This window comes from Nerophis ophidion, linkage group LG09 (genome assembly GCF_033978795.1).
Source record: "Nerophis ophidion isolate RoL-2023_Sa linkage group LG09, RoL_Noph_v1.0, whole genome shotgun sequence".
Lineage (NCBI taxonomy): Eukaryota > Metazoa > Chordata > Actinopteri > Syngnathiformes > Syngnathidae > Nerophis > Nerophis ophidion.
Genome location: NC_084619.1, coordinates 6,195,013 through 6,220,046, shown reverse-complemented (window position 1 = coordinate 6,220,046; position 25,034 = coordinate 6,195,013). Strand labels below are relative to the sequence as shown.

Genomic DNA, 25,034 nt, shown 5'->3' with positions numbered 1-25,034 from the left:
TTAAAGACTCTCATCTCTACATTTGAACCAGACCCCATGTTTGTATAATAGTTTAAATCGATTAATAGTTTGGCATTGCTTGTGTTGTAAGTTCAGTTAAACTAGAGCAGTGGTGTCCAAAGTGCACGGAGAGAATACGTGTCGGTTGTTAACATGAGATTGGCAAAAAAAGTTAAAAAGAGCATCAGACTTAGCGTGACTTCTTCTGAAAGCTATAATACATGATATTTCCTGAATTTGTTTTCAGGTAAAATTCTATTTTTTTTAAGGTGTGGCTGCTTTTATTTTGTTATGGCCGGCCGCCATGCTTTATAATGTAGAATAAGTTGGACAAGCCTAGAAGCGATGCCGTCATAGCATAAAGCAGTGGTTCTCAAATGGGGGTACTTGAAGGTATGCCAAGGGGTAGGTGAGATTTTTAAAAAATATTCTAAAAATAGTAACAATTCAAAAATCCTTTATAAATATATTCATTGAATAATAATTCAACAAAATATGAATGTAAGTTCATAAACTGAAAAGAAATGCAACAATGCAATATTCAGTGTTGACAGCTAGATTTTTTTGTGGACATTTTCCATAAATATTGATGTTAAATATTTCTTTTTTTGTGAATAAATGTTTTAAATTAAGTACATGAATCCAGATGGATCTGTATTACAATCCCCAAAGAGGGCACTTTAAGTTGATTACTTTTATGTGTAGAAATCTTTATTCATAATTGAATCACTTGTTTATTTTTCAACAAGTTTTTACTTACTTTTATATGTTTTTTTTCCAAATAGTTCAAGAAAGACCACTACAAATGAGCAATATTTTTGCACTGTTATACAATTTAATAAATCCGAAACTGATGACATAGTGCTGTATACATCCATCCATCCATTTTCTACCGCTTATTCCCCTTTTGGGTTGCGGGGGGCGCTGGTGCCTATCTCAGCAACAATCGGGCGGAAGGCGGTGTACACCCTGGACAAGTCGCCACATCAATAGTGCTATATTTTACTTCTTTATCTCTTTTTTTCAACCAAAAATGCTTTGCTCTGATTAGGGGGTACTTGGATTAAAAAAATGTTCACAGGGTGTACCATCCCATCCATCCATCCATTTACTACCGCTTATTCCCTTTCGGGGTTGCGGGGGGCGCTGGCGCCTATCTCAGCTACAATCGGGCGGAAGGCAGGGTACACTCTGGACAAGTCGCCAACTTATCGCAGGGCCAACACAGATAGACAGACAACATTCACACACTAGGGCCAATTTAGTGTTGCCAATCAACCTATCCCCAGGTGCATGTCTTTGGAAGTGGGAGGAAGGGGGGTACATCACTGAAAAAATTTAGAGAACCACTAGCATAAACAATAACAAGACATCGCCGGCTCAACGTCGCTGTTGCTGCGTGAGCTTCTTCTTCTTAATAGTTTTACAGCAGTTTGCATCCCTATGTGAAGTGAAGTGAATTATATTTATATAGCGCTTTTCTCGAGTGACTCAATCAACCAATCAATCAATGTTTATTTATATAGCCCCAAATCACAAATGTCTCAAAGGACTGCACAAATCATTACGACTACAACATCCTCGGAAGAACCCACAAAACGGCAAGGAAAACTCACACCCAGTGGGCAGGGAGAATTCACATCCAGTGGGACGCCAGTGACAATGCTGACTATGAGAAACCTTGGAGAGGACCTCAGATGTGGGCAACCCCCCCCCCTCTAGGGGACTCAAAGCGCTTTACATAGTGAAACCCAATATCTAAGTTACATTCAAACCAGTGTGGGTGACACTGGGAGCAGGTGGGTAAAGTGTCTTGCCCAAGGACACAACGGCAGTGACTAGGATGGCGGAAGCGGGGATCGAACCTGTAACCCTTAAGTTGCTGGCACGGCCATTCTACCAACCGAGCTATGTGTTGCATTACCGCCGTCTTCAATTTCATTTTATAATTACATTAAATCTCTTTTTTTTGATTGATTGAAACCTTCATTAGTAGATTGCACAAGACAGTATTCCGTACAACTTACCATTAAATGATAACACCGGAAAACGTTTTTCAACATCTTTAAGTCGGGGTCCACGTTAATTAGTTCAAGCTCTCGGTTATTAATTCTAAAAATAATACTTTGTCTGCGTTAGCCCTTATAATGTCACTAATATTTGGTTAATATTCAGGTCACGAGATATACAGTATTGTTTGTGGGTTTTGGATGGTTATATAGAGTTTTGTGGGCTAAATAGTGACCCCCATTAACTCCGTGATTTTTAACCGATTTTTTTATGACTCATAATGCCTAAAAAAGAAAAACATGTGTTCATGTCTTGTATAGGGATTGTGAATGATAGACAGCACTCCTATTTCTACTGGTTGTGTATTTGCAGAATGATTGATCTGATAACATGGTCAGAGTGCTGAAGAGTTCCTCCAGTGACGTCAGTCTCCGGAAACAGCCGAAGGTATTTGGGGCAGAATATTCAAAATGGCTGACTTGAGTTTGTGGCATTTTTTGATGTTTAGACTGTATTTTCACATACTGCCGATTGGTAAATACAATGAAACACAGTTAAGAAAGTAGTCACCTTGTTTTCCCACTATGGTGCGGCCCTTTTTGAAAATACTATTTAAAAAAATGAACATAGCTTCATGATGCAGTAACAGTCAACACTTAAGTATGTGGTCCTTTTTTAAATCAAAGTACAGTTATGCTATTCATTGTCACAGATGTCCTATAAATGGAAACAACAACTTAACTATGGAAGGTAACGAACATTTGGAATTAGAGCAAACAGGTGTATAATAAAATACTGTAATATTTACACTAAAAATACAAAAGTGCCATGCAGGCATTTTTTACTTTAAAATTGTCATTGCTCACAAAAATAATAGAAACTTACAATCGGCAGATAGATTTGAAGTTGATCTAGCGATTTAAGTGTTGGAAGTATAAAATATATTGATATAGGATTTATTTTAAACACTTTCATAAATGGGGGTCATTTGGATCCCAAGATCTTTAGTCTCTCTTTTTTTCAAAGTGTCATCATTCAAAAAATTGTTAATCAAAAGCAATATGAATTATTTACTGATTAAGGAGTCCAATTACCATCCATTTTCTACCGCTTATTCCCTTTGGGATCGCTGGTGCCTATCTCAGCTACAATGGGGCGGAAGGCGGGGTAGACGCTGGACAAGTCACCACCTCATCGCAGGGCCAACACAGATAGACAGACAACATTCACACACGAGGGACTATTTAGTGTTGCCAATCAACCTATCCCCAGGTGCATGTTTTTGGAAGTGGGAGGAAACCAAAGTACTCGAGTGAACTCACACAGTCACGGGGAGAACATGCAAACTCCACACAGAATCCCAGGACTACTCAGGATCATCGTATTGTGAGGCAGACCCACTAAACCCTGTACCACCGTGCTGCCCGAGTCCAATTACTTCAGATCAAATATTCCATTTTGGAAAAAAAAAAATGTTCCCCCATAAAAAAAAAACATTGTTCCTTTGAAAAAAGGGCATACAACAAAAAAAGATGGATATCAAGTTGACTATGGTTTATAAAGTGTTGAAAGTAAAAAAAAAACAAAAAACAACAACCCAAAAAACGTTTAACACTTTGACTGAGACTCTCTTGGGTTCCTGGGACCTTGAACACTCACCAAAATTGAGGAGTCCCCCTCTTGGTTTTGAAAAATATCCAAATGCCCCCACGTGCTTTCACTTTTCAGGGTGCGGCCCTCAGTGGACACCCCTCAACTAGAGTAACAGCACAGACAAAATATAAACTTTCAAAGTTACATTTTTTGTAATTCTTCCAGCACAATTATTTATCATTGCAAAAAATGTTTTACCTTTAAAATGTGTGGGGAAAAGATGTCATCCATTTTTGAAAGATGAACCTCGTTTGGAATTGTAGCTTGATTAAAAAAAAAGTTTCTCAAATTTGGAAACATTTCAGCAAATGTCACATGGAAGTGGATAGATAAATTAAAGATAAATGAGAAGATTAATTCAGTTAAACTATATTTACATAATGCCCTTAGGAATGGTTTTCTCTGTGTTCCAGCTTTATTGGTGTAAATACACTCTTTAATGCACTTGGGATTATAATCAGCAAGTTCAGTCGAATAAGATAGTAAATAACAAAATATCTAAATGTGTCACACAAAAGGAAAAAAGACCGACAAAAACAAATACGTCTCATACAATGAAGCGTAACAGCACATACGTTCTATAAAAATACAATGTCATGAGAGAGTAGTCTCTTCAATTTTGTTGTTTGGATGAAAATCCAAGAGCTTCATGATGCAGTAACAGTCAACACTTAAGTATGTGGTCCTTTTGTAACTCAAAGTACAGTTATGCTCCTATTCATCGTCACGGAGGTCCTATAAATGACAACAACAACTTAACTACGGAAGGTAAAGCCTGAGATTACCGTCTTCAAACACTAAAACTAGTTATTGCTAAATGTAAACAAGAGTGAAAGGACACGTCCTCCATGTTGGCACATTGGTGAAAAGGCTGCTGTACATGTAAAAGAAAAGAGTTGAAAGGTTTACTTCACACTTAACAATGCACCGACAGTGAATGATAGCTGTTAATGTATCACGACAGCTATTACTTTGGCATGATAAAGACAAAACATGTCCAGCATTTGTTAAGTCTATTTTTAAAGGCGATATCAAACACAACATCTGTTAAAAGGGATCAGTAGCTGACTTTTTTTTTGACTTGACTGTGGCCACTGGAATAAATAGAACACAAGTTACTGCTTGTGACATTGATGCCTGCATTGTGAAATGTTTTTAATTTGGATCTGAGACTTGGCGCAGCCTGGCTGCAGGCACTTATGAAAATGGTCAACCATGTGGATATGCAGGCTGCGTGTAGATTATCAGTCATTTTGGGAGTTCACTTGTCAGCGGGGTGTCAACTCAAAGTCAGTGTTCTATTGAGTGTGTTTATGTGCAGGTTTGGAGTTGTTGCTTGTAGTGATTACTCTTCCTCATTGCAGAGGGCTATCAAACACAGAGTCTGGTAAGACCGAGATCTTCAGCTTCTTCTCTGGCCAACTGTACTCCTTTGGTAATTTGGTCTAAAAGGGAAAGAAAACTGTCGGTCGAAACGGAACTGTGGTCAGAGTTACAATCTGCGTCAAAGTACTCACATCCTCACAAGTGTTGAGGTCATGAATGTCACCAAGCATCTGATCCACAAACTCTTCTGTCAACAATATCTGAAAGCATATTTATTACAACAGATAAAATGTACGAACCCCAAAATGAAAGTGCTTGTGTGTACCTGCAGCCAGGGGCCATGGGCCGCGTAGGGATGCTCCTCAGTAGCAAAAGCTCCCTCCACCCCAGTAGACACAAATGTAATGGCCGTGTCTCCATGGATACTTTTGAACGTAAAATGTCTTCCGTGGAGCAAGCGACCCCTGAGAGACATTTTAATACGTTAGAGTTAAAAGGACATGAAAGAAACATCAAACATTTGATGTATGAGACGCTTTCTGTGTGATGTCACTAAAGTACAGGGATAAGGTTTCCTTCCTCGCCACTGAAGGGTTGCAATGACGTCAAGGAACAATGGTAACTATAGAACAGGAACATAGGACAATGGTATACAGTTATGTCCTGACTCATCAGTACAATAAAGCTTGGTCACCAACAGAATGTGCATTGCTGTGCTTACACATTTTATTCTAAACTAAAAATGTGGTTTACTTCTTCTTTTGCTCATGTGATAGTAAAAAAGCATTAACCATGAAGTCTTCATCATGCAACCTTATTTGACTTGAGGAATCATTCTCTTACTTGCACAATATGCATCAATATAGTTAAAAAGGTGAGTGCGTTATTTATTGAGTATTGCAATTACTTCATTGTTTACACTTAAGAATGAAAAAATGTTACTTAAAACTGCTTTTATTATTAGTTTATTAAGGATCCCCATTAGTCTACACCGCAGTGGAGACTATTCTTCCTGTGGTCCAGGCAAAAAACATCACACAATCACAAAACAAAAGATTAAAATGTAGTACAACGTGATCCAATAATAGAATGTTATAATACCCACTTTTAATGCCCACTATTTACAATATACAAACAAATGAGCTAATGAAGCAATTGTTTGACCTTAAAGGGGAACAGCCCTTTTTTTATTTTGGCTATCATTCACAATCATTATGAAAGACATGACAAATGATTTTTTTTCCTGCATTCTAAATATTATATAAATGCAATCAAAGGTCCGCTTATAATGGAGCCTATATGAGCTGCTCAATTCTGCCTATAAAAAACAAATCAAACACCTCCATTAAGGTTTTATATAATGTATTTTTCGGATTATATGTCGCTCCGGAGTATACATCGCACCGGCCGAGAATGCATAATGAAGGAGGAAAAAAACATAAGTCGCACTGAAGTATAAGTCGCATTTTGGGGGGAAATTTATTTGATAATATCCAACACCAAGAATAGACATTTGAAAGGCAATTTAAAATAAATAAAGAATAGTGAACAACAGGCTGAATAAGTGTACGTTATATGAGGCATAAATAACCAACTGAGAAGGTGCCTGCTATGTTAACGTAACATATTATGGTAAGAGTCATTCAAATAACTATAACATATAGAACATGCTATACGTTTACCAAACAATCTGTCACTCCTAATCGCTAAATCCCATTAAATCTTCTTCCTCGATGTCGCTTCTAAACAACTCTGCCAACTCCAAAGGTATGAGCCGCTTCCTCTTGTCCTTTTCTGCTGCATATTTCACTACGTCCAGCTTGTAATCTGCAGTACATGATTTCCCTTTCTGTGCCATTTTTGTTCAGCCCTTCTCAGTTTTTATAAGTAACCGCCAACGATGAAATGATCCATTTTAATAGCTACGGCACTAGCATATAGCATACAGCAGTTAGCAATGTACTTCTGCCATAACCCTCCCCCGCCAAATTCTTATTGGCTGATGTGTATGTGACAATTGCTGACATTTTCTTCATCTCTTCCGCGAATGAGATAAATAATAATATTATTTGATATTTTACGGTAATGTGTTAATTATTTCACACATAAGTCACTCAGGAATATATGTCACACTCCTGGCCAAACTATGAAAAAAAACTGTGACTTATAGTCCGAAAAATACGGTACATAATGTAAGCATATATGAAATTAAGTAACAGGCACATTTAAATTTTTTTTATTACGTATTTACATTTTTTTTTCCTTTACCACTGATTACTCACTGCAGACTTCATGAGAGCTAACAAACATAATATAACATCACTTACCGTACAAGGTCTGCTGTCATTAGGATGCCAACTGCTAGGACGTTCATATATTTACGTTTAGATGAAGAATGTCTCATAATCCTTGCGAAGAAACGGTGTGGGAGGCTGAGGGGACCAGGTGGCCTATCAAAGTGTACCAACTCGTCGGAATACATCCTCTGCCATCTACTTTCCAGATGGGTGGAATGATTTGTTAGGGGTGTAACGTAACGTGTATTTGTATCGAACCGTTTCGGTACGGGGGTTTCGGTTCGGCACGCAGAAGTCTTAAACTGCTCTGCTTTCTGCCTCTGTCTCTGCCTCATTGTCCCGCCCACACAACCATCTGATTGGTTACATACAAAGCCAATCAGCAGTGCGTATTCAGAGCGATGTAACAGCGTATTCAGACTTCAGAGCGATGTAGTCAATCCTTCAGCATCGAGCAGAGATATTCATTTAGCAGGGGAGGAGCGGACTCTACCCAAATTATACTAAACACTTTCCTGTCACAACTATTACAAACATCACTATGAGCCCGTTGACCTTCTAGAAACTTAAACTGCAGCTCAGCCCGCTCACAGTATAGGCTTGAGATGAAGGCTAATTAGCTTTTAGCGTAACGTTAGCTCATTTTGCTGTGTGTGTGTGTGTTAGGGGCAGCAAAGCCCTGTCTGTTATTTCATTGAATACTATTGTGTTTAGGGATGAATAGTCTCTCCTATTGCAATTGTACTATTTTTCAGCAATAGTTACATTAATCATTAGTAATGTAGCAGCCTAGTTTTGAATAGCAGGTTCCCTGCTATCACATGTTGATAAAAATACAACATTTACATAATAAAAGTCAACTACAGGCTTCCCAAATGCTATAATAAATTAAGCATGAGTTGACATTAAACAGTTTCAATAGAAACTGTTTAATGTTGCACTTTTTATATTTAGAAGAAAGGTTTTGTCATTTTATTTAATCAAAGCAACAACTTGAGGCAGTTTAATGTGGATTAACGTGGGCAGAATTATTATAGTGTTCCCAATGTTAAAAGGATAAAGCCATTGATTACAAATTTGGTAAATAAATAAGCAAAAAAATGTAAATTTTGTGGTTTTCTTACTGTACCGAAAATGAACCGAACCGTGACCTCCAAACCGAGGTACGTACCGAACCGAAATTTTTGTGTACCGTTACACCCCTATGATTTATGATAAACTTCAACAATCAACGAAGCAGCAGACCACTCGATGATGTAAACATAGCGAGACACGGAAGTGATTACGTCGCCACTATAGTTTGTCTGCATTAGCAGATATAATAACATCCCTAATACCTGGTTAATATTCAAGTCACAAAATGTAAATGGAGTATTGCTGGCACTTTTTGAATGATTTATTGGATTGTAAGGGTCGGAATAGAGGACCTCCCATTGGCGCCACTGTTAGCAGAATTTTATTTAACTTTACTTAATATTTAGAATGCATTTAAAAAATCCATCTTTCGTCATGTCTTAATGATTGAGAACTATAGGAACAATTTAAATAAATAATGGTAGTTTCCCTTGAAAGGGGAATTTCACTTTAAAAAAAAAATCTTATCATTGTGAACTATAGGCGTGTTGTTTTTTTCAATCTTATTTACAATAATCGGCTCGTTCTAGGTGGCTAGCACACAGCTAATGGGATTGATCCATTCCGCTTTCTAATCACTCTAAAAATACATCCAAAAACCGGCAACAATACTTCATTTATGTTATATAACCTGTGTAATAGTCAAGCTGCAGCAACGGTTTTGTAAGAGCGAACACCGATACACTGTTTTTGTAGCGTAGTAACACGTCGCCTTGCTCACAGACACTCATCGCTACATCAAGAAGTAAGCTCGCTTTTACGTAAGCAGTTGAATGGCTTTTGAGTTTGTAATTCACAACACATTACAATAGGACACCAATCTGTACTAATTTAAAAAAAAATCATACTACACTGTCTGTAAATTACTAGCCCACACTTCATGTTTTGTTTGTAAACAGCGAGCTCGACAGTGTATGTAATTGTAATAACAAGCACGATGTGCTGCATTTATCATGACTAATATCATAGTGACTTACTCGATGGACTGTTGTCTGTTTGGTCAAGCTAGTCGGGGACGTTTCCAGCATATTTTCGGAAGGTGGAATAAAGTTTTTTTCGTTGTGATTCAGTTTCTTTCGGCAGTGTCCCCCGCGCCGGTTACATGAAGCCTTTCATTCCATAATAACATTGTCTGTCATTCAATGCAGAAGAATCACTCCATTCTGTCGCCATAGCTGGGCCAGAAGATCCATATTCACTACACAAAGCCACAACGGTCCCGACTCCCTCGACTGACAACACTTGTCTGCTCTAACCTTTCACCCTCTCTTTGTTCTCGCTCAGCTTTTATAAAACCAGTAGTTCTTCTTCTGTATATTCAGGTTAAAAAAGTAAAGGTTGTTAATCCTCTTTTGTACAAAAATAGCCATCTAATTATACGCTTAAGTTGCTATGAAAAGTAGGAAGAATGTTCCTATGTGCATTAAAATAAATGCGCACATGAAGTCCTTTTAACGTTTTAAATCAGTGGTTCTCAACCTTTTTTCAGTGATGTACCCCCTGTGAACATTTTTTCAATTCAAGTACCCCCTAATCAAAGCAAAGCATTTTTGGTTGAAAAAAAAGAGATAAAGTAAAATACAGCACTGTCATCAGTTTCTGATTTATTAAATTGTATAACAGTGCAAAATATTGCTCATTTGTAGTGGTCTTTCTTGAACTATTTGGGAAAAAAAGATATACAAATAACTAAAAACTTGTTGAAAAATAAACAAGTGGTTCAAATTACAAATAAAGATTTCTACACAAAGAAGTAATCATCAACTTAAAGTGCCCTCTTTGAAGATTGTAATTGAGATCCAACTGGATTCCTAACTTAATTCTAAAAATTTCTTCACAAAAAAATAAATCTTTAACATCAATATTTATGGAACATGTCCACAAACAATGTAGATGTCAACACTGAATATTGCATTGTCGCATTTCTTTTCACAGTTTATGAACTTTCATTCATATTTTGTTGAAGTATTATTCAATAAATATATTTATAAAGGATTTTTGGATTGTTGCTATTTTTAGAATATTTAAAAAAAAATCTCACGTACCCCTTGGCATACCTTCAAAAACCCCCAGGGGTATGCATACCCCCATTTGAGAACCACTGCTTTAAATGACTAAATTACATTATATATTGTACATATTGCTGTGAACATATCTCTTACTACACTATATATATATATATATATATATATATATTTGCAGCATGTATATACAGCATTGATGGAGCTTTTTGAAGATTTTGTAGAGCTTCATTTAATACAGAGGACTCTTATTAGCTGCATCTTGCAAACATTTTTTTATCTTGAGAATGCAAAAAAGTAAATATGAAAATTTAATGTGTTCATGTCTCTAACAAAGATTGTGAATGATTATCAAAATGCCAAAAAAGTGCAGTTCCCCTTTTAAACAATAATGTGAAGTACCTTAAGCAGAGAGGAAGCAATGTGCCCGACTCTTGGTTAAACTTCAGATGGACACTTTCCAACTGTCGCGTTCGAACCAACTCGTGAGGAACGATGGCTGTTGAGCTCTCACTGTCTAAACTGTCTTTTCGACTTCTGTGGATACAAAAATAAGAGCAAAATGAGGAAAAGGTCTGATTTGGTCGTGAGGAAATTGTCCTGTGAGGAACTAAAAATGGCAACTACTGCGAAAGTACACCAGTGTGACAAACATCCACATGAAAGAAACGTAGCATTGACTTTCAAACTACAAGTTTTCATGTAAGGTGTAAAGATTTGTGCGTGTCAAACTCACTGAGGTCTGTCGTGTCTCTGGCTGTTTATGGGGGGTAGTGCTGCCTTAGTGTTAAACTCCAGGCCTTTCCTTAAGGTCTCCCTGATCTGTTCTGTGTCTGTCAACACACACAAGTGTCAAAGTCAGAATGAAATGATCCCATCATGCACCGCGGACACAGTGGAGCCACCTTTGTCGGAGAGCCTTCGCGGCTGCGACCCGATGCAGATAGATCGACTGTCCTCCTCGTCGTCGGGCGGCCGACTTAAATCGTCCCACACGCATTTGGCGCTGACCCCGCTCAGGTTGGAGCCCTCCGTCTCGATGCCGTGGTCCACTCTCTCCTGCTTGGATTAGCAATGCATAGATGCACTCGTCAACACTAACTCCGCATTGACGATTAGGCACCAACAGAGGGCGCTAATGCATTTTGTAAAAGTGTCTTACACAGACAACTTTTACAGTGTACAAGTGAAGCGAAATGTCCATCCATTCATCCATTTTCTGCCCCTTATTCCCTTTGGACTCTGCAATGTTATTAATAAAATTATCATGATATTGTGATCGCATGATAATTTATAAACAGAGCTATCTTAACGTACAACTACCTCAATTTGCGAGTATTTTAAACATCGAACTGCGTGCGTCTCTTCTTTTTGTTAAGCTTTATGATTGATTGATTGAAACTTTTATTAGTAGATTGCACAGTACAGTACATATTCCCTACAATTGACCACTAAGTGGTAACACCCGAATTAAGTTTTTCAACTTGTTTAGTCGGGGTCCACGTCAATCAATTCATGGTATAGATTAAAAGATTGATTTAAAGAGGTCATATGATTTTTTTCTATATTTACAACACTTCCTTGGGGTCAAAGAAACATGTAATGGTGGTTCTTTGGTCAAAATGTTTCATAGATGGTTTGACAGACCATCTTCAAGCCGCTTTCTGACCGTCTCATCAGATTTTGCGCCATATTGTGGGTGTTTATTATTTTTCCTATGCTACGTATATGTTCCTCTTCACTGTAGTGAAGTGAATTATATTTATATAGCGCTTTTCTCTAGTGACTCAAAGCGCTTTACATAGTGAAACCCAATATCTAAGTTAAATTTTTCAAACCAGTGAGGGTGGCACTGGGAGCAGGTGGGTAAAGTGTCTTGCCCAAGGACACAACAGCAGTGACTCGGTTGGCAGAAGCGGGGATCGAACCTGGAACCCTCAAGTTGCTGGTACGGCCGCTCTACCAACCGAGCTATACCGCCTGTAGGCTCTGTAAGGTCATAATACCTGAAAACGAAACAGAATTAATGCCAATAATCTTTTTCCCCCAAATAAGAATAAGCTTCACTAGAGTGAAGTGAAGTGAATTATATTTATATAGTGCTTTTCTCTAGTGACTCAAAGCGCTTTACATAGTGAAACCCAATATATAAGTTAAATTTTTCAAACCAGTGTGGGTGGCACTGGGAGCAGGTGGGTAAAGTGTCTTGCCCAAGGACACAACAGCAGTGACTCGGTTGGCAGAAGCGGGGATCGAACCTGGAACCCTCAAGTTGCTGGTACGGCCGCTCTACCAACCGAGCTATACCGTCTGTAGGCTTTGTAAGGTCATAATACCTGTAAACGAAACAGAATTAATGCCAATAATCTTTTTTCCTCAAATAAGAATAAGCTTCACTGTAGTGAAGTGAAGTGAATTATATTTATATAGCGCTTTTCTCTAGTGACTCAAAGCGCTTTACATAATGAAACCCAATATATAAGTTAAATTTTTCAAACCAGTGTGGGTGGCACTGGGAGCAGGCGTGTAAAGTGTCTTGCCCAAGGACACAACAGCAGTGACTCGGTTGGCAGAAGCGGGGATCGAACCTGGAACCCTCAAGTTGCTGGTACGGCCGCCCTACCAACCGAGCTATACCGCCTGTAGGCTTTGTAAGGTCATAATACCTGAAAACGAAACAGAATTAATGAAAATAATCTTTTTTCCCCAAATAAGAATAAGCTTCACTGTAGTGAAGTGAATTATATTTATATAGCGCTTTACTCTAGTGACTCAAAGCGCTTTACATAGTGAAACCCAATATCTAACTTAAATTTTTCAAACCACTGTGGGTGGCACTGGGAGCAGGCGGGTAAAGTGTCTTGCCCAAGGACACAACAGCAGTGACTCGGTTGGCAGAAGCAGGGATCGAACCTGGAACCCTCAAGTTGCTGGTACGGCCGCTCTACCAACCGAGCTATACCGCCTGTAGGCTTTGTAAGGTCATAATATGGGTTGTACTTGCATAGCGCTTTTCTACCTTCAAGGTACTCAAAGCGCTTTGACACTACTTCCACATTTACCCATTCACACACACATTCACACACTGATGGAGGGAGCTGCCATGCAAGGCGCTAACCAGCAGCCATCAGGAGCAAGGGTGAAGTGTCTTGCTCAGGACACAACGGACGGGACGAGGTTGGTACTGGGTGGGGATTGAACCAGGGACCCTCGGGTTGCGCACGGCCACTCACACTGCGCCACGCCGTCCCTAATAATAATAATAAATAACTAATTTTAATTGCGTTTTAGTGTCTAATTTTTAATGGTAATTTTTTCCATACAATATTCAAATATTTAATAAATCAAAAATATATTTAAGTATGCATTTTTTGCCTCCTGAGTGGATATATACAACCTTTCTCCAATAAGCGCACATTCAGCCTTAAAAAAAAAGTGGTTTAAGTTTAGATGTACTGCAGGACTGTTTCTAAAATGCCCAATAAAAATAGTACATGTCTTCTGCATGTTTGAAAACATATTAAAACCCCACAGGTAGGAGCATTATGACAATGTGCCTGTAATAATACCTGTAAACGAAACAGAATTAATGCTAATAATCTTATTTCCCCAAATAAGAATAAGATTACCGATAAAGAACCGAAACGTTAAGCAAAATCAAAAGTGGAATTGGAACCAAAAAACCTCATCAATTCCTATCCCTAGTAAATGCTGTACATTACAATTACATTACTTCATAAAACAATTGTAGTTGTTACTAGTACATTCCATTGTATGTTTTTGTATACATTATCTAAAAGTTGTTTTCTTTTTAAAAGGCTCGTTAAAGTTGAGGTGTTTTGGGGGTTAAGTACCAATTGAAATTTATTTCAATTGGCGACATTGATCAGAGACACAGTAGGAGTGTTTTGACTTACGAGCTTGGTCATGAAACCAATTGAGCTCATAAATATAGGTACCACTGTATTAGGTGAAAACAGGTACAATTCATCAAAATACCTGTGTCACTAAAAAAGGGAGATGCTGTACATGGAGGTCCACGTACAACATTTCATCCGACCCCAAATTCCTAAGTTATTAATGACATCAGATGAGTGGTCAGAACGAAATTAAGCCTTACTTGTAGGTGAGGATCAATGTCAAAGATGGTCTCCCCCCTCCTCATGTCTGTGATCAGCCAGGGACCACCAGCACTGTACACAAGTCAGACGACAATTAATATCAAATTAGCATCAACGAAATACACATTCATGTCTCTTTTCTGTTGTCATGAGTGAACTCTTGTGGTAGCAACATGGGATAGTGCTGTATGCTACTTGCTTTTCACTTTATTCAATTCAAAGTGGTGTTTCGTAAACATTTTGCAGGTTGCTTATTGACAGTTCCACTCACACTCGAACGCCTCGCATAAGTTCCAAGATGCCTTGGCCGTTCCACTGCTGGGCCGCATGTAGCTCCTCTGTACAAACACCTACAATCTGTGGGACACTGTATGTGTAAGGAAGCGTACGCTTTTGTATGTTTATCACATGCTATCAAATATCTTGACTCACCTGGAGGAAGCTGACAGTGCCAAAAGGAGTTTGAATAGGTTGCATTTGAGGGTCCTCTGTGAGCAGCATGTGCTGGATACGAGATTCGCTGTTGTCGAGGGGATTGTGCCATGATATATGGTCACCGCTACAAAACGTGTTCTCTGTTGGGGTGAAGAAAAAAAAAAAAAAGATACTGTCATGAAAGGACTGGTGTTCTCCCTCATGGGTGTTAGTTTGCATTTGGCCACCAGTGAGAGGCTGCAGGCCAACTTTCTTTCCTTTTGTCACCCGACAGTCAGTAATGATTTACAGAAGCAGATTTACGCTAAAAGGCAAAAAATAATAATGAGGGGAGTGAAGATGAAACTCAAGTTGCCAATCTACATTTCCATCCAAATAATTTGTCTGTCTGGGAGGTAGCATGCACCCTGTTCAGTTTTGCTGCAGGCGAAAGAGGGAAGGTGGGGAAAGATAGCCAGGGATCGGCATTCAGTGAGATCAGGGGCCCAGTGCAGCCCACCCACGAGCAAATTGATCCCAGCTGGATAGCTGAGGGATCGTGGTGAGGGGATGGGGAGCCTGGTAGAAATTGTCTCGAAAAGTCCCTTTGTTCCTTCTCACATGTGGATGTTAAAATGCATGATGCGTGCACATTTTACAGTATAGTGGAAAGTTGGAAATTAAAAATACTGTACACCAGCTAATAAAACATTATTGAAAATGTCAAACTGTTATCATGTGTGATCACATGCCAGTAAATATGAATGCTATGAGTACTTTTTACTTTATGCAAGCATAATATGAGTGTTGATGGATGCAAGCTAAATAAGTAAAATGTGATGACATTGACAACATTGGAATACAAAGGTGTGTCATTAATATGGCTGCTCAGTACAATACATTTACAATATCGACTCAATATAAAATTACATTTGACCATAGAATAGCCACTGTATGCTATAAAAAAAAGTCAATACATCTGCCATTTGAGAAGTCTTCCCATTGACTGTCACAGCTCCAACTAAAGTTTGAAGGGGGCACCTATACTTATACACATTCTGGTGAAATACAGGGTACCAATAGAAAGAGCAGATGCTTAACATTTGGTGACATGGCAACAGCAGTCATAGAGGATTGTGGCTGAATAAAGACCAGTGCGGGTAATAAATTACCTGACTTGCACTGAGTTCAGACATTAAAGCGCATTTTTCTTCTGCTAAAGACATACTGTTGGTTTTCATCTTCTTCTTCCAAGTATTATACAATCATATAGACATTTATGGACTGTCATTTTCTCCGGACTATAAACCGCACAGAAGAAGACAAAACGTTTCTTCCACACATTATTCACACTGTACAAACTGCAGACCGCATAAATATATACGTATTTTTCGTAGTATAAGTCGCACTGGCCGAAAATGCACAATAAAGAAGGAAAAAAAACATATATAAGTCGCATTTTTGGGGGAAATGTATTTGATAAAACCCAACACCAAGAATAGACATTTGAAAGGCAATTTAAAATAAATAAAGAATAGTGAACAACAGGCTGAATAAGTGTACGTTATATGAGGCATAAATAACCAACTGAGAAGGTGCCTGCTATGTTAACGCAACAAATCATTACAAGAGTCATTCAAATAACTATAACATATAGAAGATGCTATACGTTTACCAAACAATCTGTCACTCCTGATCGCTAAATCCGATGAGATCTTCTTCCTCGCTGTCGCCTCTGGTATGCGCCCTGCTAGCGTCCTTTCTTTCTGCTGCTCGATTGCTGTTCTCTGCAGCATATTTCACTACGTTCAGCTTGTATTCTGCAGTATATGATTTCCTTTTCGGTGCCATTTTAGTTCAATCCTTCTCAGTTTTTTTATGTTACCGCCAATGTCGATGTGATCCATTTTAATAGCTCCGGCAGTAACGTAAAATATATAGCAGTTAGCATGACCCACAATGCACTTTTGCCATGACCGGCCCCCGCCGAATTCTTACTGGTTGGCGTGTGAGTGACGATTGCTGACAGTGTGTGACGATTGCGCACATTTTCTTCGTCGCTCACGCGAATGAGATAAATAATATTATTTGATATGTTGATTGGTGAAGAAGGAGCCGAGCCGTAAGGCAAAGCTCTCAATTTACCGGTCGATCTACGTTCCCATCCTCACCTATGGTCATGAGCTTTGGGTCATGACCGAAAGGATAAGATCACGGGTACAAGCGGCCGAAATGAGTTTCCTCCGCCGTGTGGCGGGGCTCTCCCTTAGAGATAGGGTGAGAAGCTCTGCCATCCGGGAGGAACTCAAAGTAAAGCCGCTGCTCCTTCACATCGAGAGGAGCCAGATGAGGTGGTTCGGACATCTGGTCAGGATGCCAACCGAACGCCTCCCTAGGGAGGTGTTTAGGGCACGTCCAACCGGTAGGAGGCCACGGGGAAGACCCAGGACACGTTGGGAAGACTATGTCTTCCGGCTGGCCTGGGAACGCCTGGGGATCCCCCGGGAAGAGCTAGACGAAGTGGCTGGGGAGAGGGAAGTCTGGGTTTCCCTGCTTAGACTGTTGCCCCCGCGACCCGACCTCGGATAAGCGGAAGATGATGGATGGATGGATGGATGTTGATTGGCAACACTAAATTGGCCCTAGTGTGTGAATGTGAGTGTGAATGTTGTCTGTCTATCTGTGTTGGCCCTGCGATGAGATGACGACTTGTCCAGGGTGTACCCCGCCTTCCGCCCGATTGTAGCTGAGATAGGCGCCAGCGCCCCCCGCTACCCCAAAAAGGGAATAAGCGGTAGAAAATGGATGGATGGATGGATTTTACGGTCATGTGTTAATAATTTCACACATAACTCGCTCCGGGGTATACGTGGCACCCACGGCCAAACTATGAAAAAAACGTCGACTTATAGTCCGAAAAATAAGGTTCTGTTATGTCAGAAGTTAGATATTTGCATAGAAAGTTTCTTAAAGTGGATAATTTTAGTACATTGTTTGGATTCTTTGCTTCACCCATTACATAATTCAGCCGTTAGTAAATTAAAATTCATAATTTAGCCGCATCTTTGTACAAACCGCAGGGTTCAAAGTTTGGGAAAAAAGTAGCAGCTTGTCGTGCGGAAAATACAATAGTATCAGTTTACCAGTAAGTTTATTAGATTTTTCCAACATTTAAACATGTTTGTACGATACAGCAGATATCAACAATCACTAGGAAGTGGTGTTACTAAACTATGGCTGTAATGTTGTGGGGTTAGTTCTTCAAGCAGTTGATGCATATGCATTCTCTTTCTTACCAGACTGGAAAACATAGCGCGCCAAGCCTTGCATGAGCTCAGCGGGCCAGGTCGGTGGTGCCGTCTCTCCCGTCTCTCTTTTGAGTCTAAAGGTGAGCTCAAAGCCAAAGCCGCTGGGTTTGTCTAACCCTGTGAATCTGACACAAACACACACAGGGTGAAACACAAACAACCTTTACACTCGGGGGGGGTCTCTCTCATATGCATGAGGCACAATGCTAATCAAAATGAACAGCTTGGGGTGAGATAATGAGAGGATCATGCTAATTAGTCGGTTTTGTTGTGGGGAAGGGTGGGGGTCTTCGCAGCTAATTTACATTAAGTAAATAGCTCACTAAAATCACATCTGCAATAATAAGCAATGCATGTCAGCATCAATTTATATTAAAAGGGAACTGCACTTTTTGGGGAAATGTGCCTATCGTTCACAATCATTATGAAAGATATGATGGATGATTTTTTTAAATGAATTCTAACATCTACTTAAATGTAAATAAAAGTCCGCGTACCGCGGAGCCAATGGGAATTCTATTTCGCCCATAAAATCCATTCAAAAGCCACCAACAATATTCCATTTACATTTCTTGGTTTAAATATTAACCAAATAAGAGTAATATTGTTATTATAAGCGCTATCACGGACATCTCAAGCCTGTGTACAATTTTGACATGATTTTTGTTAAGTACATAAATCCACGTGTGGTCATTCATAGTTTTGATGCCTTCAGTGACAATCTACAATGTAAATAGTCATGAAAATAAGGAAAACGCATTGAATGAGAAGGTGTGTCCAAACTTTTGGCCTGTACTGTTCTTACATCATGCAACCCTAAAAGAGCTGTTTGGATATTTTTAAGGGGTTCTGTAGTAGGGCTGCACAAATAATCTAATTATAATAGTGATTACAATTTTGGCCACTACGAATAATTGATGGTGGCTGTCGGCAATATTACCATTTAAAAAGCATATCAATTAAAATACTTTCACAACTAACAGTCAGCCAACCACCGATGGGCAACCGAAAGACAGTGAACTTATGTGAAAGTAAGTAAGACTGAGTGAGAGAGTGACTGACAGTTGATCAACTGGTCACCTAGAGCTCCTGAAAATATTTGGAAAATTAATACATTACACTGGCGCCCTTCTCTCCTGTAAAGTGACCCACATCTCTGCATCCTCCCAAAAACCTGAAAATGATCCTGCGCATATAAACAAACAATCTGCATGGCAAAGCTGCGTCGGTGTGCACATCCAAACAAATGATCAAGTTGCAGCGACAAGTTAAACATTAAAAACAGTTCTCTTCTTTCCTCAAACGCCATCATTTACCAGTGACATGAGGCTAATAATCCACATAGTTATGGTTGCTCACAGAGCAGGCCGCGCGCCACTGGCGCAAAGCCCCAACGTACAGACTACCGTATCATCAACCGTGTACCGAGGGACCACATAGCCATTCACCTCTCAAACATGCAAAGATAACAGATGTAATACCGTTTTATTCAAAGACTCGAGCGGTAGAAATGGATGGATTAATGGGTATCCTATATAAACTGTGAGCAGCACAGTGTGTTCCTTGTACCGTATTTTTTGGAGTATAAGTCGCACCTGCCGAAAATGCATAATAAATAAGGGAAATAACATATAAAGTCGCACTGGAGTATGAGTCGCATTTTTGGGGGAAATTTATTTGATAAAACCCAACACCAAGAATAGACATTTGAAAGGCAATTTAAAATAAATAAAGAATAGTGAACAACAGGCTGAATAAGTGTACATTATATGAGGCATAAATAACCAACTGAGAAGGTGCCTGCTATGTTAACGTAACATATTATGGTAAGAGTCATTCAATTAACTATAAAATATAGAACATGCTATACGTTTACCAAACAATCTGTCACTCCTAATCCCTAAATCCCATAAAATCTTATACGTCTAGTCTCTTACGTGGATGAGCTAAATAATATTATTTGATATTTTACGGTAATGTGTTAATAATTTCACACATAAGTCGCTCCTGTGTATAAGACACACCCCTGGCCAAACAATTAAAAAAAACTGCGACTTATAGTCCCAAAAATACGGTATGTCTTTTGTGCATAATCCCTTTTTCTTCACTTGTTTACACTTTATGATCGCAGTCTGCAATGGCATATTTATTTTTAGTTAGCCATTTGTTGCGGGGGACGCTGACGCCTATCTCAGCTACAATCGGGCGGAAGGCGGGGTACACCCTAAATGGATGGATGGATAGCCATTTGTTTTTATTTTATAACTGATTAACTATTTTTTATAAAATTTAATGTTGAAATAAATGCCCAGTTAACTTACTGTTTGTTCAAAATACAAAGGGAAAAAATAAATAGTAAATAATCATGATTAAAAATCGTGATTTCAATATTCCATTTATCCATTTTCTACCGCTTGTCCGTTTCGGGGTCACGGGGGGTACTGGAGCCTATCTCAGCTGCATTCAGGGCGGAAGGCGGTGTACATGCTGGACAAGTTGCCACCTAATTGCAGGGCCAACACAGATAGACAGACAACATTCACATTCACACACTAGGGCCAATTTAGTGTTGCCAGTCAACCTATCCCCAGGTGCATGTTTTTGGAGGTGGGAGGAAGCCGGAGTACCCGGAGGGAACCCACACATTCACGGGGAGAACATGCAAGCTCCACACAGAAAGATCCCGAGCGCAAGATCGAACTCAGGTCCTTTTTATTGTGAGGCAGACGCACTAACCCCTCAACCACCGAGCTGCATTTGTCAGTTTTAAATAAATAAATAAAAAAGTATGCATGGCAGCTTTCTGTTATTAGTCTTTTTTTTCTTATTACATTTCACCTGTTAGCCTTTTTACTCCACAATTTCATATTTTTTATCTATTTTTTAGAATGTGACGCGTCTTAAAATATTAGCTGTGGCCGCAAATGACCCCAGGGCCACACTTTGGACACCACTGGTATGTACCGTTTCAGAACCAGTATCATTGCATGTGTGTTCTTTTAAACCTGAAGTCAGGGGAGTCAAACTCATTTTCATTGAGATGTGTGGTCATTAAATATGTATTCTGATTAGAGCTGGGCGATATGGCCTTTTTTTAATGTCTTGATATTTTTAGGCCATATTGCGATACACGATATATATCTCGGTGTTTTGCCTTGGCCTTGAATGAACACTTGATGCATATAATCACGGCAGTATAATGATTCTAAGTGTTCTTCTTCATACTGCATTAATATATGCTTATTTTAAACTTTCATGCAGAGAAGGAAATCACAATTAAGTTAATTGACCAAAACTGTATTTATTCAGCAGTTATTAACAAGTGGCACAAACATTTATGTCATTTCCAAAACAGAAAGGGCAAGATTGTCAAATACATTTTAAGTGTCAAATAAAAATGAGCTGCATAATAGGAAATCAAATAGTATTCGTCCTTCCCTATGTGGTAGATTACTACGGACGTTATTAAATTCTGTTGTTGACTATTTTTTTTCATACGGTGTTGATCTGGAAATGTTTGCCTCGGCATTTTGATGGTGTGGCACCGAACGGAGATGTTGACATGCAGTTTCAAACACTCTTCGACTTTTCAAATGATGCTACATATTAGCAGTAATGCTACTTTTGGTAGCAACGCTTTTGCCGAATGCTTGACAAATTACGGTTGCCTGTTCAACATATTCCCACTTGAAGCCAAACCACCGCCAGACGATGGACCCTCTGCTGTTTTTCTTGGGAATTAATTCTTCTTTCATTCGTACCTTCTTTCTCTCGTATTACCACTCGCACGGCTCTGCTAGCATCACAGCTACCATCAATTGATTAACGTGGACCCCGACTTAAACAAGTTGAAAAACTTATTGGGGTGTTACCATTTAGTGGTCAATTGTACGGAATATGTACTGAACTGTGCAATCTACTAATAAAAGTTTCAATCAATCAACAGCTAACGTTACCCATGCTGCTACCTCTCTGCTTTGCGAGTGGCGTATACATATGTGACGTATGAAGTGACAGTATGTGACGTATGTAAGAAAGTGCGCTTGTCTGTGAGAAGGAGAGACAGGAAAAAGCGAGGAGAGCCTGCAGCTAAAAGCAACTGTGTGAAAACGTATACTAGAATATAACGATTTAGTCATTTTCTATATCGCACAGAGACAAACCTGCGATATATCGTGTATATCGATATATCGCCCAGCCCTAATTCTGATATATGTTCTTCACAGAAAATGAGCCAAAGTCAGTGAGTCTCTGTTTGAAAAATTCATTAATTGTATCATTTTTCTTTTTAATAAAAAAATGAAAACGGGTCCCACAGACCCAAACACCACATAAGTAAACTCTAGCAAGCCATGTCAAAAGTGTAAACAATACTCACTCATGGACCCTGTTGTCTCCATACAGGTCACTTAAGCCGAAGCTTACATAATGCCAATGCTCCTGGATGTCCTGGGATGGACAGCCCATATTTCGATACATGCTGATGTAGTCTAACGGGTCTGGACCTCCTAACCTGCAAAACAATAATACATTACAGCATGTCACCTACTGTTGTTGTTACATGTGCTTACTCATGCTATGAAACGGATGTAGGTAGAAGTACACAACTTGCACTTTGTTCAATATTTGTTCAACAGTTTGCATGAAAATGAGAAGTCCGACGCTCTTAAAGGCCTACTGAAAGCCACTACTACCGACCACGCAGTCTGATAGTTTATATATCAATGATGAAATATTAACATTGCAACACATGCCAATACGGCCGCTTTAGTTTAATAAATTGCTATTTTAAATTGCAATTTAGTGTCCTGTTGAAAACGTCACCGGTTGTAGCGGACATTTATTTCCAGCCCGATCCAAGATATAAGTAGTCTGCTTTAATCACATATTTACACAGTATTCTGGACATCTGTGTTGCTGAATCTTTTGCAATTTGTTCAATTAATAATGGAGAGGTCAAAGAACAAAATGGAGGTGAGAACTTTTAGCCTTTAGCCACACGAACACAGCCGTTGTTTCCTTGTTTACATTCCCGAAGGTGAAGCTTTACTATGGAACAGAGCGGGCAAGCGAACATGGATCCCGAGACCACATGTCAACCGGCAGGTTTCGGTGAGAAAATTGTGCTAATAAGTCGGCTCGTACCGTAGTTATGAGCGGAGCTTGCGTCCTCCTGCCGCTGCGTGGCTTCCCCCAGAGACACTGGCGGTCACCACACCCGTGGCCACACCCCGCCGACTTTCAGGTACCATATAATCTCACTAAAACACTAGTAACACAATAAATGATAAATGGGTTGTACTTGTATAGCGCTTTTCTACCTTCAAGGTACTCAAAGCGCTTTGACACTACTTCCACATTTACCCATTCACACACACATTCACACACTGATGGAGGGAGCTGCTATGCAAGGCGCCAACCAGCACCCATCAGGAGCAAGGGTGAAGTGTCTTGCTCAGGACACAACGGACGTGACGAGGTTGGTTCTAGGTGGGATTTGAACCAGTGACCCTCGGGTTGCGCACCGCCACTTTTCCACTGCGCCACGCCGTCAGCAGATAAGGAATTTTCCAGAGGTATCCCAGTAAATGTGTCTAATTACATCTGAATCGCTCTCACTGCCTTTTTTTTTTTTTTTTACTCCTTCACTCTCACTATCCTCATCCACAAATCTTTCATCCTCGCTCAAATTAATGGGGAAATTGTCGCTTTCTCGGTCTGAATCGCTCTAGCGGCTGGTGTCCATGATTGTAAACAACGTGAGGATGTGAGGAGCCCTACAACCCGTGACGTCACACGCACATCGTCTGCTACTTCCGGTACAGGCAAGGCTTTTTTTTTATTAGCGACCAAAAGTTGCGAACTTTATCGTAGATGTTCTCTACTAAATCCTTTCAGCAAAAATGTGGCAATATCGCGAAATAATCAAGTATGACACATAGAATGGACCTGCTATCCCCGTTTAAATAAGAAAATCTCATTTCAGTAGGCCTTTAAACACAACAATTACCTCGCGATGAAGCCCTTCTCTTTGTAGCTAGTGTTAGCTTCCAAGCTAACACTGTTTTTTTTTTACACACCAACTCAAAGGAAAGGAATAAAACATAAAGAATACACCTACCAGTATTTTACAATGGCTGTTACTTGAAGGGGGTTCGCCTGCTCGGGATAAAGTCGCCGACATTCCCCGTAGATAGCCTGCAGTCCTGGGGGAAACAACGACACTAGCCCCGGCGCTTGGGCACCGCTGCTAGGCCGTACTTCATCCATGCCCCGGCCTCGAACTGAGTGTACTCTTAAAACACAAAGTGGGCGCAGCTATTCTCATCTAACTACCCTTCTTAGTAGAAATGACATGAAAATAAACCTTAATTGGTTGACGTTGGCAGTCTAAGGGGGGAAAAGTTGCCTAAATTCAGTGGTTGTGCTTCGCCCAGATGGGGCCCAGCCTGTTGCGCATCCTCTCCGAAAGCAGCCACCCATTGGTTCGTGGCTATAGTGACGTCATTGATTGACATCGCCAGTAGCCAATGAGATTATAGTTACGCTATTATAGTTCATTTATAATGGTTGTGTACTTAATGCGTCTACATTTCCAATACCTATTTGTATGTATGTGTTTATTATTTATTTCATTAATATTAGGGTCAATAACAGGTTTTGTTTTTAGCGCCACAATAACCACATATAATCCAGTTATAACCCAGAGGTGTCTAATGTGTGGCCGGAGGGGCCATTTGCGGCACGCAG

General features: G+C 39.6%; 1 protein-coding gene and 1 long non-coding RNA gene across 3 annotated transcripts in view; one reads left to right on the top strand and one right to left on the bottom strand.

Moving 5' to 3' along the window:
* Positions 1–2,699, top strand: part of LOC133558954 (uncharacterized) — a 91,628-nt gene extending 88,929 nt beyond the window's left edge. The window contains exon 4 of the long non-coding RNA XR_009808066.1: positions 2,383–2,699. This is a non-coding gene — a long non-coding RNA (uncharacterized LOC133558954). The remainder of the gene's footprint in view (positions 1–2,382) is intronic.
* A 1,357-nt stretch (positions 2,700–4,056) lies between these two features.
* On the bottom strand, positions 4,057–24,780 carry sufu (suppressor of fused homolog (Drosophila)). Of its 2 annotated transcripts, none has more exons than XM_061910148.1 (12): positions 24,406–24,780; positions 22,663–22,797; positions 18,273–18,409; positions 14,995–15,137; positions 14,834–14,919; positions 14,562–14,634; positions 11,347–11,503; positions 11,178–11,274; positions 10,844–10,978; positions 5,315–5,453; positions 5,181–5,249; positions 4,057–5,108 (listed from the first exon to the last, which is right to left on the bottom strand). In XM_061910148.1, the coding sequence occupies exons 1-12, from the start codon at positions 24,552–24,554 to the stop codon at positions 5,019–5,021; spliced, it is 1,410 nt and encodes a 469-aa protein (XP_061766132.1). In that variant the 5' UTR covers positions 24,555–24,780; the 3' UTR covers positions 4,057–5,018. The 2 variants fall into 2 exon arrangements, with proteins under 2 accessions (XP_061766132.1, XP_061766133.1); XM_061910149.1 differs by having other exon boundaries at positions 11,347–11,500.
* Between the last annotated feature and the right edge of the window lie 254 nt (positions 24,781–25,034).

Coding starts and splice junctions, on each gene's coding strand:
- sufu (XM_061910148.1), bottom strand. CDS start 24,554: ATGGATGAAGTACGGCCTAGCAGCGGTGCCCAAGCGCCGGGGCTAGTG. Junction 14,635..14,833: donor CTTATGCGAGGCGTTCGAGT/GTGAGTGGAACT, acceptor ACTTGTGTACAG/TGCTGGTGGTCCCTGGCTGA. Junction 11,275..11,346: donor GCGAAGGCTCTCCGACAAAG/GTGGCTCCACTG, acceptor GTGTGTTGACAG/ACACAGAACAGATCAGGGAG.